This window comes from Pagrus major, chromosome 11 (assembly GCF_040436345.1).
Source record: "Pagrus major chromosome 11, Pma_NU_1.0".
NCBI classification, from domain to species: Eukaryota; Metazoa; Chordata; class Actinopteri; order Spariformes; family Sparidae; genus Pagrus; species Pagrus major.
In genome coordinates, this window is record NC_133225.1 from 1,640,490 (window position 1) to 1,654,383 (window position 13,894).

Below are 13,894 nucleotides of genomic sequence, written 5' to 3' on the forward strand. Positions count from 1 at the left end.
CCTGGGAGGACAAAGAGCCACACCGAGTCACTCCACTTCACAAAGACAAACCCTGGGACTCAGTTCAGTGTGTCATGGTCTTTGGTCAAACACATGAGTAAAATAAATCATGAAATATATAAATAACCTGATTCCTATGTGATCTCTCACATCGCTTTAAAGATAAAGACCTGTTAGGATTGTTTCATCGTCTGCATGATACTAATAACAAACTCTGCAATGATGAAAATTTAATTCCCTTTGTGAAATACATAAAAACCTGGTTGTACATGTTTCATTCCCTTTTTCAAATACATCCATGTAAGTAAATGACACTCAGAGTTTATATGAGATACAAAAACAAAACACACCCTGTACAAACTGTCACAAGCAGCCTCCTCTGCTAAGGTCTTGGACCTGGCTGCGTCTTTGCAGCAGGGTGGTCCTGCTATGCCAGTGGTTCTCAAACTTTTTCGGTCATCCCCCACTTTGGACAAGGGGGAATTTTCAAGCCCCACCTGCCCCCATCGCCCCAACACAATGCTAATGAATTACGCCAAGCTTAACATCCGCGCGAAAGTTTGTTCCTCTACAATTGACCGTTCGCTAAGCCCCGCCCCCCTTAGTTACTGTTGCTATGTCTGTCAAGCTTTCGCTCCTACCATAAGAAATATGGAGTTTTCAGTGATATCAATAAGAGATATTCCAAAGGAAATTACGACAAATTTCTGGAAAAACTGTTTGGTGATATCAGAGAGAAGCCGACAGAATGGTCTTCGGTATGCATTTGAGAGATACATCCACAATATCATCTGCTGGCGGAGTATAAATGTTTGTTGTTGTTCTGATCGCACTCTGGGAATTTCGCTCAGGTAGATCAAACTTAATACAGTACAGTCGTGAATCCCTATTACAAATCGGGATCACGCAACAACAACTACCCGATATGGATACTTTCCCACATAGTCACCGGATACCAGCGGAGATAGCCAGACCATCGGGGCCTCCGTGGATGATCATACTGAGTGGCAGGCGGCGGAGCCTGCGGAGGGAGCGCAAGCAGAAGCGGGGCTGCCAGGGCGGCACTCTTGCTCGACTAAAGAGGAATCCCAGGAGACCACCGCTCCCCAGCCTCTTCGTTGCCAACGTCAGGTCTCTTAACAACAAAATGGATGAACTACGATTTCGCTTATCAACATGGTCACTCATCCAGGAGAGTTGTGTGATTATAATCACTGAGACCTGGCTACACTCGGGAGTCCCAGACGCAGCTATCAAGCTAGCGGGCCGCGCTTACCACCGCGGCGACAGGAACAGTGACTATTGATATGATCTTTGTTGTCATTAAAGAAAGGCATTGATAAAAATAGGCATAAAAAGGAAAATTTCCTCCCGTTTGTCGCGCCCCACCTGTCACGTCTCTATTCCCCACCAGTGGGGCGCGCCCCACACTTTGAGAACCGCTGTGCTATGCTGATGTCAAACGCCTGCTGGACCTTAGTGGGTGTTTTGGGGGCAGTTTGGAGCGGATCTTGGCCCATTTGTCTCTTGTCAAATCGTGTAGACGAGATAAACAACTGTTTAAACCATTTTGGCATTTAAGGCTGCAACATAACAAAATGTGAAACAAGTGAAGGAGTCTGAATACTTTCTGAATGCACTGAAAATTGTATTGGATGCAAAAATATGTGAACACAACAATGACAACAACAAACACACAGTATGAACACAGTCTTTAAGGTTAGAAATGATCCAAGAATAAACTTTTTTTAAGTATATCTTGATCAAAACATGAAGTATAAGTGGAATCCAGATCGTCTACAAGGCTTTTGTGTGTACTTGTCAGAACAAACCAAGTGTACTGAAGTGCATCTTTAAGTATATAAAAACTCAACTGAAAGAATGATCTTATTTTTAGTGTACAGTAAAAACAGGAGGCATGCTGGGAACTCGAGGTCCAAAGATACAAGGTGCACACAGGCTGCAGGCAGATAACAGAAGGGCTGAAGGCGTCGACACCAGGCAGGATGTTGTCTCCCTTAATGATGCCTAATTAGGAGCTGGCTGGTGATGTGGCAGAGATGTGGCATCCTAAAAATATGAATTCAGTCGTTATCTCTTCCCGTCCATACTGAGGAGCAGCAGGAAGTTACTGAAGGAGCTGGTGGAAAAAACAACCCAGTAAACATCAGATGTCTCCAAACAGCTCGTCTGCTGTGATCCAAGTCTGCAGAAGGCCCGAGATCACAAACTGATCTGAGGAGACGTGACAGACGAGCTGTGTGGAGACATCTGATGTTTCTTTGGTTGTTTCTCCGTTTTAAATCATCTCCAGCTGCTTCAGTTGTTTAGCAGAATGCTGCAACTCTGTTTTACTGTGAAGCTCCAGAAATGTTGTGTGGACTACGAGACTTCACCTGACTTTCATCAGCATGGAGGGAGGAGATGATGACTGGATTTACATTTTGGGTGAACTTTTCCTTTAAAGGGCTCATATCACACTGACAATACACTGACTGTAGGCTACATACTGTCTGTGTGTGTGTCAACACGTATAAGTTTCATTTCCGTATTTCCTCTGACTGTTCTGTGCTGAGGTCCTGTTGGTTTTGTTCTCATTGTGCAATTAGTTAACATGACTCTTACAAATAATAAATACAATAATCTGTATGTTTTTTTATTGTTTATACCCAATTTTATATCATTATACGGTCATCATTCCCTTTTTCACACATAAAGTGTCTCTTGTTGCTGATTATGTTTCTTTTTGACACATCTGCCACCGTTAGAGATATTAATATGTGTGAAGGAAATTCTCAAATGTCCCTTTGTTATTCTGATGTTATTCTTGCACATGAAACTTAACGAGTATAGAGGATGTGTTAGAGTGAAAACACTGTGTCTGTGGGCCTCCCATGGTTTATGTCCTCTGACAGTTTAATGGTTGTAGAGTATATGTGATAGAGAGGGTTGAAAAACCTGACACAGATAAGACAACAGACTCTTGTCCAAGGAGTTCATCCTGAAGAGTATTTTTGTAACCTTTATATGTGTTCTGACAATGGTTGATGCATGAAACATTAATTATGGGATGTACGTGGTGTTAAACTTATGTTAGCCTGTGGAGGAAGTGGATGTGGAGATAATGGGAGTGTTATTTTAAGTGAGTCCAGCTGTAACATTGTGACTGCTACGCTAAGTGTGTGTGTGTATGGGTTTTCTACTATAAAGGCTGAAGAGAGACGGCTTCTCTTCAGTCAACATCTATGCGCTGCAGATGTGCGACTCTTGCTTGCAAGATATAAAAGAAATATTGTGTCTCATCTGCACTAGACAAGCGACTGGTTTTCAGTTGCCACGACACGTTACTGTAATAATACTTTTCATTGGTCGTCAGTGTGCATCGAAATCACAACACATGCTACAGTAATCATACCTGGTACACAGGTATGTAAATGACTTGCTTATGTTGCGCTACATGTCGTTATGTTCTGACGTTATGGTACGTGACCTTTTGGGACGTTATATTATGTGGCGTTATGTTACATTACGGGATGTGTCGTGTTTTTATCCAACTTCTTTAGCCAGGCTAAAGCTGAGCAGATATACCAGGAACTGCTAGAGAGGGTTAGGGTTCTGGATTTTGCAGACAAACAGGATTTTGCTGACAAACAGCTGGTTTACAACAAATATGCGCACCATCTACACTTTGTACTGAAGGATAGCCGCAGGTCAGTACAATATCACATGAGGGAAGGTGCAGGAGAGAAGTCACGGCAGTCACTGGGGCCGGAGGCAACAATTGTATCTTGCCTATTGTGCCCGTGCGCATTAAATCCAAGAGGAGCAACACGACAATAGAGACGTACGCGTTCATGGACTCAGGAAGTTCCGCTACGTTTTGCTCCGAACGGTTGATGAGACAGCTTGGAGTCCATGGTAAGAAGACTCAAGTGCTACTCCGTACTATGGGCCAGGAAAAGCCGGTGTCCTGCTACGTGCTCTCAGATCACACAGACATACCTGTAACGAAAGACAACGTTCCCGTTGAGAAGGACTTGGAAAGATGGCCGTATCTGCGGAAAGAAGTACGGCTACCACAGATTGACGCAGATGTTGAGATGCTAATTGGAGTGAACGCTTACTCTGCGATGGAGCCGTGGAAGATAATCCACAGCCAAGACAACGGGCCTTACGTGGTGAAGACGGCCCTCGGTTGGGTAGTTAATGGCCCTTTCAAGAAAAGTGACTGTCACCACAAGTCAAGACAAGTCAAGTCAAGGGCTTCGGTCAACAGAATCTCAGTCATCAGCGTGGACAGAATGCTGCTGCAGCAATATAACTACGACTTTCCGGAGCAAGCCTGTGAAGAGAAGTCAGAAATGTCGCGAGAAGATGTTCAGTTCATTAAGTCTGTGACTGACTTGGCGACGAACAAGTGGGCATCAACGGGCACTACAGCATTGGGATGCCTCTCAGAAACAAAAATGTGGTGATGCCAAACAACAAACGTGTTGCCGAGCAACGGGCATCAAACCTGAGAAAGAAACTTGCCAAGAACTCCAGTTTCCACGAAGACTACAAGACCTTCATGTCAGACCTGCTGACCAAAGGCTACGCAGTGGAAGTTCCTGAGGACGAACGCAACCGCAACGACAGCAGAGTATGGTACATACCCCATCACGGCGGGACCCATCCGCAAAAGGGAAAGCTGTGGGTCGTTTTTGATTGTGCCGCTTCGTACCAAGGGAAATCACTGAACGTGGAGCTGTTACAAGGTCCGGACCTCACTAATGCTCTGGTCGGAGTACTGACGAGGTTTTGCCACGAAGACATCGCACTCATCTCCGACATCGAAGCAATGTACCATCAAGTAAGAGTACCTGATGAAGACTCCGATCTACTACGATTCCTCTGGTGGCCACAGGGGGATCTCAGCCAGCCTCCACGCGAGTACAAGATGGTGGTCCACTTGTTCGGGGCCAAGTCCAGCCCGAGCTGCGCCAACTACGCTTTAAGACGGACTGCAGAAGATGGCAAAGACCTGTCATCACCTGAAGCAGTAACTACGGTGCTGGAACACTTCTACGTCGATGACTGCCTAGTCTCGACGTCGGACGAGAAGAAAGCTACTACCTTGACCAAAGACCTCATTGCTTTGTGTGAGAGCGGAGGATTCCGCTTGACCAAGTGGTCAAGCAACAGCCGCGACAACGACAGTTGACAACGACATACAGAAATGGAGATCTACCCTGAAAGGAACTCATCTGACTGACGATGAAAGAGTGGAACCAGTCCCGGATCTCCGAGGCTCTACTGCAAAGAGGAGTCACTTGGATTTTCAACCCGCCTGCCGGGTCGCACCACGGTGGTGTCTGGGAGCGACAGATAAGAACAGTCCGAAAGATACTTACCAACCTTCTGAAGCTCCAGTCACTCGACGACGAATGTCTGCAAACCATGATGTGTGAAGTAGAAGGAGTGATCAACAGCAGACCTCTTACCAAGTCATCTGATGACGTGGACGACCTCGAGCCACTGACGCCGAATCATCTTCTCCTGCTAAAGGGAAAACCAGCACTCCCTCCAGGCGTATTCCAGAAAGAGGATCTATACTCCAAACGAAGATGGAGGCAAGTGCAGTATATCTCCGATATCTTCTGGAAGCGCTGGTCCAGAGAATACTTACCCCTCCTACAAGAAAGGCAGAAGTGGCTGGAAAAGAAGAGGAATGTGAAAGAGGGAGATGTCATACTCATTGTGGATGAGAGGGCTCCAAGAGGATCCTGGTTAATGGGAAAAGTGGAGAAGACAATCCCCGACGCCAAAGGCTTCGTCCGTCGGGTCCTTGTCAAAACAAAGACCAGCACCTTAGAAAGACCCATAGACAAGTTGCGTCTCCTGCTCGAGATGGAAGAATCTCATGGACAATGAAATTACTTTATTATTTTCCATATTTGCCCATCTTGTGGGCCTCACCTAGATTTGTCTAGGTTGCTAATGTTAGTTTGAATAAAATGAAAGAGCCCAATTAAGGATTAGAATAAAGAAAATGACTCTTTAGTTTTAGTTAGGTAATTGCCATCCCTATGATGAGCAATTAGTGGCCAGAAATGTTAGTGCCATTTTCAATGTTTGTAATTTGGTCTCTGATTTAGATATTATATTATTTAGATTCATATTTAGTGCTTGCTTATTGAAGTGATTGACTAATTCTATTCTATTCTAATTCTATAGTTTTGCAGTAGTAAAGACGGAGCGAACACATTGTTTTCTACAGTTGATCAGAAGTAAACACGCGTAGAGACTCGTTCTTTCCGTCATAGAGTGGTTAAGTGAACATGAATGTTTAAGAAATACTTACCGAACACAAGAAGGGAACTTTAGCCACTACAAACACTGTTCCTAACATGCAGCTGAAGAACGTTTACAGGTGTGTGAACACAGATCACCTGATTTCTGTTCACTGTTCTTCATATCCTGAGATCTGGAGCCGTATGTGGAAAATAATCCGGCCACACTGTGACAGTTTTGGTGTTCTTGTTCTTCACAGCTTAAAGAAAGATGCTTATGAAGTGGAGATCCAGAACCTGCTGAAGTGAGTGAAACACAGCCGAGACTCTGAGACTGTAGATGATTTAAGTCACTTTAGAAAGTTCAGAATGATGGTGAATAATTGATGGTGTGTGTGATCCCAGGGAAGCAGAGGTGCTGGACCACACTAAGAACCCGTGTGAGGACTCGTTCCTGCCGGACTCTGAGGGGAAGACTTATGTCATGTTCATTTCGATGGAGACCGAGACGGACACGTCCACCTGGACAGAGCTCGCCAAGGTACTCTGTCAGAGCACGAGCACCGGTCGAGTGTTCCCACTTACATTTCTGTCGTTCTTGTATATTGATAGGAAAAAAAAATTACAATGATGTTTTTGTCTCATGAAATGACGCCACACTCTTGGAAACGCCCCGCCTATAAAATTCGCTTGGCGTCGTTCAAGCTGCTCGACATCATTTACAGAAAAGAGGAAGTTGGACATCACTGATATCGTGTCAGCAACCCAAAGCAGTTCATTAGTGATAACTAGAGAGCTGCTGTGTGGAGGAAACAGCTGAATGATGAGGTGAGTGACTGCTTCTGCATTTCACATCATTATGATGTATTTAATGTTCATGTAATAATCATTATGAACCCTACAAGTCAATGATGATATATTAATTCCTCCTTTTTTTAATTTACTTTCTTCTGTTTCTTGTTGTGTTTCTTGGTTCCTACAGTCACGGCCACAAAGTTTGAGTTTTCTTCCTCTTTTTAAAGAATCAGTCACTGATTGATTGTTCTGTGAACGTTGATCCTGGTGGTGTTAAATATATCTTGGCTGTTTGGTTTCAATTAAATGTGCTGTAAAGTGTCTTATATCTTCCTCCTTTGTTCATATTTCTTTAATCATTCTGTTACGTGTGGCCAAATAGCAGTACCCTGTGTGTGTGTGGGTGTGTGTGTGTCTCCGCCCTGCTCTGCCTGAGCTCAGGTGCTGGCAATCACCTGAGCAGGTTAAAAGGAGACAGCAGCGGGGCGGCTCTCTCTCTCTCTCTCTCTCTCATTTGCAGGTGTGGTGCCGGAGGAGGGAGGTGGCGCTGGCCGCACAGTCTTTTGTGGTTTCCCTGATTTGCATGTTAGAGCGTCCGGGCTTTGTTATTTTCATTTGGGTTTGAGTTCCTGGTAGTCCAGTTTTCGTGTCCTTATTGTTTTCTCTTTATAGATTAGTTTTGGGTTAGGTAGTTTAGTCGGGAGGAACCCCGGATGCGACGGTCGTGGCAGGCTGGTCTGGGGTCTCTTCTCTCCTTTTCTTCATTTTGGCCAGGAACTCCTGCCCCTTTTGTTTTGTTCTGGGTTGCTTAATTATCGGGGTTTGGTTGTGTTTGGCTTCGTTCGTTTTGTTTGCATCAAATAAATACTCTTTTGTTATTGACTGTGCTGAGTCGGCGTCCTTTATATGTTACTGGCCTTGTTGTGTTCGAGTCTTTGCTTTTGTTTACGTTAGGGCCGTAACACATTCATTTTGTCTCTCCTTCCTTCATTTCTTCATTCTCCCCTTCTGTACTTATTTCCTTGCCATCCAGGCTCCTCCCTTCCTTCCTGACCAGTCAGTGCTCCTAACATCATGTTTATCTCCCTTCCTCCACATGAGATGAACAGAGTTTATCCACACATAGCACACTTCAGGTTCAGAGTGTGCTGTATAAGCCGACTGATGATCTGTATTTTTATTCTCCATCAGTCAAACATCACTGGAGCCCAAACTGGAGGCCCTGCAGTGCCACTTCACCTGGGATCTGGACCCCAGCAGGTCCAAACTCTTCCATCTCAGGTACCAGCTGGAGGACATCGGCACCGAGGAGGGAAACAGCTGGCTGGGTCACATTTACAACCTGCGGGGGTACGTTCAATACAAGCTGGGGTTCATCGAAGACGCCCAGAGTTTGTTCAACAAGGCTGCAGAGGCCTTCTGCCAGACAAGAAGAGCAGATGAGGGTCCCTGGTTAGTGGTGAACTACGGGAACCAGGCTTGGCTGCACCACCACCTGGGAGAACAAGCAGAGAGTCAGGCTTTCCTGTCAAAGGTCGACGCCCTGATGAATAAATACCCATCTCCATCCCAGGACGAGCTCCATCCAGAGATCTACGCTGAGAAAGCCTGGACCCTGATGAAGTTCAGTGCAGACAAGAAGCAGCTGGCTGCAGATTACTTCCAGAGAGCCATCAGGATGCAGCCGGACATGGTGGAGTGGAAATCCAGCCATGTGATAGCGTTAGTCAGTGCTTCTATGCACAGCAACACAGGACTGGATGCTGATGTCTGGGAGAAAATGAGAATCGCAAAGGAACAAGATCCAGAGAACTTGTACCTCGCTGCTGTCTACCTTCAGGAATGTGCAAAGAAAGGAGAAAGAGTTGAGGATGAAGCACGAGAGTTAGCCAGAAAGATTCTGATGAATCCAGTCAGCAGCTACAGCGGTTTGAAACCTTTGCTATGGGTTTACAGAAAGCATGTATCTGTTGATGAGGCCATTGTTTTGGCAGAGGAGGCTCTGAAACAGCATCCAGATGTGCGTTATCTGAAGAGATGTGTTGCATTCTGCTACAGATCGAAGATCATTTTTGTTAGGGACGGTCCCCAAGACCAAAGCATGATAGACAGAGCCATCAGTCTCCATGAGGAGCTGATTTCTATTTACCCTGAGTCTTCTCTTTTGAGGAAAACAGACCTCGCAAACATATCTGCAAAGTCAAATCACAGCCAGGCTGAAGCTGAGCAGATTTACCAGGACCTGCTAGAGAGGGTTAGGGATCTGGATCCTGCAGACAAACAGATGGTTTACAACAGATATGCATACCATCTACACGTTGTACTGAATGATAGCCGCAGGTCAGTAAGATATAACATGAGGGCAGCAGAGATACCGATACAATCATACTTTCGTCAGAACAGCGTCACAACTCTGGAGAAGATTAAAGACAGTAACTGGCACCAGATGAGAAGAGAAGTAAAGGAGTTTCTGGAAAAGCTGCCAGAGCCACAGTGATTTTTTTTAACAGCACTGGTTCAGACAGAAATGTAGGTGTTGCATCACCTAAAGAAATCTGTACATAGAAAGTTTGATAACATTTTGGAAAGAAATGTGGAAATTGAGGAAAAGATGATTCGATGTGATCAGTCAGAACAGATTCACTTCACCCTGCTATCAATCCTCTGATGGTTTCCATGGAAACAAATATATTTTCCCACAAAATGTTTTCATTGTATGTGTTCGTATGATCAGAAGTTTTAAATAAAAGTTGTAATAAAAGAAGTTAATCTGATTTTCAGCTTCATTTTTCAGCACAAACTGGTGCCGTCAACCAACATACACACATATATCCAAATATCCATATATACATGTACATTATCAGGCCTGAAGGGTGAAGAAGGGAGAGATCTTTCACCTCATTCAAACTAACACTATTCCTCCAAACTAAACATTTCAGATTCAAGATATAGTTGTCATACAGTCAGGACTGTTGTGTTCATTAAAGTGATCAAACTGTGGTTTCTTTGCACATTTCTTCTGGCTGTGGTTGTTTCTTCTCACTTCTCGCTTTATTCTTGTTCAACAAATGTCAGTGCAGTTTGAAGAAGTAACCACCAGGTGTCAGCCTCTGCTCAGTCTGCGGAGCTGCTGTCTGGCTGCAGAACATGAGTGAAATACTTTCTGTACTGAACGACACAGAAAAAGTTTGATTACAGGGTGTGGATCACACAACCAGCCCAACAACAGGCAGTGAAGATGCTGCTAAGACAATTTATTGAGCATTTTATTGCTTCTTAACAGTGAAATAACTATTAAATAAAGTTTGATTTACTATAAATTTGCCATTTTATATTATATATAACTGTTTATTTTTCATACTAATAACAAACTCTGCAATGATGAGAATTTAATTCCCTTTGTGAAATACATAAAAACCTGGTTGTACATGTTTCATTCCCTTTTTCAAATACATCCATGTAAGTAAATGACACTCAGAGTTTATATGAGATACAAAATAAAACACACCCTGTACAAACTATCACAAGCAGCCTCCTCTGCTAAGGTCTTGGACCTGGCTGCGTCTTTGCAGCAGGGTGGTCCTGCTATGCTGATGTCAAACGCCTGCTGGACCTTAGTAGATGTTTTGGGGGCAGTTTGGAGCGGATCTTGGCTCATTTGTGTCTGGACCGGGTGTTGCGGACAGACTGCAGACAATGACCCTCAGCACACAGTCAAGACAACACAGGTGTGGCTGAGGGACAACTCTGACTGTCCTTCAGTGGTCCCGGTCCAACCTGACAGATCTGGAGAGGATCTGCAGAGAAGAACGGCAGAAAATCCACAAATCGTGTAGACGAGATAAACAACTGTTTAAACCATTTTGGCATTTAAGGCTGCAACATAACAAAATGTGAAACAAGTGAAGGAGTCTGAATACTTTCTGAATGCACTGAAAAATGTATTGGATGCAAAAATATGTGAACACAACAATGACAACAACAAACACACAGTATGAACACAGTCTTTAAGGTTAGAAATGAGCGTCAACAAGACTTTTCTGTCTACTTATCAGAATAAACCAAGTATACTGAAGTGTATCTTTAAGTATATCTCTGATAAGTATATAAAAACTCAACTGCAAGAATGATCTTATTTTTAGTGTACAATAAAAACAGGAGGCATGCTGGGAACTCAAGGTCCAAAGATACAAGGTGCACACAGGCTGCAGGCAGATAACAGAAGGGCTGAAGGCGTCGACACCAGGCAGGTGTTGTCTCCCTTAATGATGCCTAATTAGGAGCTGGCTGGTGATGTGGCAGAGACGTGGCTGGAGGTTTCCATTCGCAGGAAACGAAAGTCGAAGCATGTCCAGATTGAACAAACGGAGGATTTGTTGTGTCCCTTTATTCAAACTCAGCAGGGCGGGTCTGTCACTGAAGAACTGGGTCACTGGACATCATGGCACCTCCTGAAAATACATTATCAATAAAAAGGAAGCGAGACGGATTAATAACTGCTGCAGCCGGTACGGAGGACTCACTGAAAACTGCTTCAACATCACATTCTGTGTGGCAGCGACCTAAACATGTGAATTCAGTCATTATCTCCTCCCGTCCACACTGATGGAGCAGCAGGAAGTCACTGAAGGAGCTGGTGGAAAAAACAACCCAGTAAACATCAGATGTCTCCAAACAGCTCGTCTGCTGTGATCCAAGTCTGCAGAAGGCCCGAGATCACAAACTGATCTGAGGAGACGTGACAGACGAGCTGTGTGGAGACATCTGATGTTTCTTTGGTTGTTTCTCCGTTTTAAATCATCTCCAGCTGCTTCAGGTGTTTAGCAGAACGCTGCAACTCTGTTTTACTGTGAAGCTCCAGAAATGTTGTGTGGACTACGAGACTTCACCTGACTTTCATCAGCATGGAGGGAGGAGATTGTTTATTGTTTATTGTTTATTGTTTATTAAGGATCCCCATTAGCTGGTACCTTAGTAACCAGCTAGTCTTCCTGGGGTCCACAGGGAACAACACAGAATATACACAAGAACGTCACATACACAACATATCATACATTTACAAATACAATCTATCATAATATATCTAATGTTAAAAAGTTAAAACAAACATTTGAAGATTTCTGCAAATCTTAAACAGAGTTGATGATGACTGGATGTACATTTTTGGCTGAACTTTTCCTTTAAAGGGCTCATATCACACTGACAATACACTGACTGTAGGCTACATACTGTCTGTGTGTGTGTCAACACGTATAAGTTTCATTTCCTTGTGCAACCCTGTGTTGTAAAATGACAAATAAATGAACCTCTGACCTTTAAACGCCCCGCCTGACAAAATCATGAAGCCTATGGGAAAGAAGCCTATGGGAGTTTTGAAGTGGATTATTGCAGAAAATAATCTGTGTGACAAACACAAGTTTATGATTCTTACAGGTTTTGATAAACAGGAAACATTCTCAGGTGTAAATCCTGACGGAGACGCCAAAGGTGCTGATGTACTGAATGTGAACAGGAAAAACTGAATACCAGGCCGACAGTTAAACTGTAAAACCAAAGATGAGTCACTTCAGGGTTTCACCAGCGAGTTAAAAGTACCAATATGTTGGTCTGTGAGGAAACGGGCAGAACAGAATACAGTTATAACTGAACATGCGTTTTAGTTATTAAAGGTAAATAATAATGTCGACATGTTTCAGTCCAGTCACCAGGACCAACATTTTACAAGTTATATTTTGTGCACGTCACAGGATACACAACATTTGTAGATGTGACACCCCTGAATATTTTTTAAGGACAACACAGAACATTTTCTAGCCTGTTTGTGGCGACAAAACCAGGTGTTTTTTTAACGGGCCTGAAACAGAACAGGAGCAGAACCCTGTTCCTCACACCACACTAAAGACCTAACCCTCTCTGAAGTCAACATTTACAAAGTATGTATTTACTTTGGTCCACGAGCACCAGCACCAACACCAACACCAGCACCAACACCAACACCAGCAGCAGCACCAACACCAGCACCAACACCAGCAGCAGCACCTGCAGCAGCACCAGCACCAACACCAACACCAGCAGCAGCAGCACCAACACAACACCAACACCAGCACCACCAACACCTACAGCACCAGCACCACCAACACCTGCAGCACCAGCACCAGCACCAACACAACACCAACACCAGCACCACCAACACCTGCAGCACCAGCACCAACACAACACCAACACCAGCACCACCAACACCTGCAGCACCAGCACCAACACAACACCAACACCAGCACCACCAACACCTGCAGCACCACCACCTGCAGCAGCACCAACACCGACACCAACACCAGCACCAACACCAACACCAGCAGCACCACCAGCAGCACCACCTGCAGCAGCACCAGCACCAACACAACACCAACACCAACACCAGCGCCACCAACACCAGCAGCAGCAGCACCAACACAACACCAACACCAGCACCACCAACACCTGCAGCACCAGCACCAACACCTACAGCACCAGCACCAACACCAGCACCACCAACACCTGCAGCACCAGCACCAGCACCAACACAACACCAACACCAGCACCACCAACACCTGCAGCACCAGCACCACCAACACCTGCAGCACCAGCACCAACACAACACCAACACCAGCACCACCAACACCTGCAGCACCAGCACCAACACCAACTCTCGCCGATTCTCCCTTTTTCTCTCTGAATGTTCATGATGAGAGCTCTTACATCTGTTTAACTTCGCCGCATGCGGCCCCGCCTGTAAAAGTCGCTTGGCGTCGTTCAAGCTGCTCGACATCATTTACAGAAAAGAGGAAGTT

The 13,894-nt window shown here is 44.7% G+C and overlaps 1 protein-coding gene across 1 annotated transcript; it reads left to right on the top strand.

Moving 5' to 3' along the window:
* The first annotated feature begins 7,045 nt into the window (after window positions 1-7,045).
* On the top strand, window positions 7,046-9,815 carry LOC141005169 (interferon-induced protein with tetratricopeptide repeats 1B-like). The gene is made up of 2 exons (XM_073476950.1): window positions 7,046-7,100; window positions 8,259-9,815. Exons 1-2 carry the CDS (start codon window positions 7,093-7,095, stop codon window positions 9,562-9,564), a joined length of 1,314 nt encoding a protein of 437 aa, XP_073333051.1. The 5' UTR covers window positions 7,046-7,092; the 3' UTR covers window positions 9,565-9,815.
* The last annotated feature ends 4,079 nt before the right edge of the window (window positions 9,816-13,894 follow it).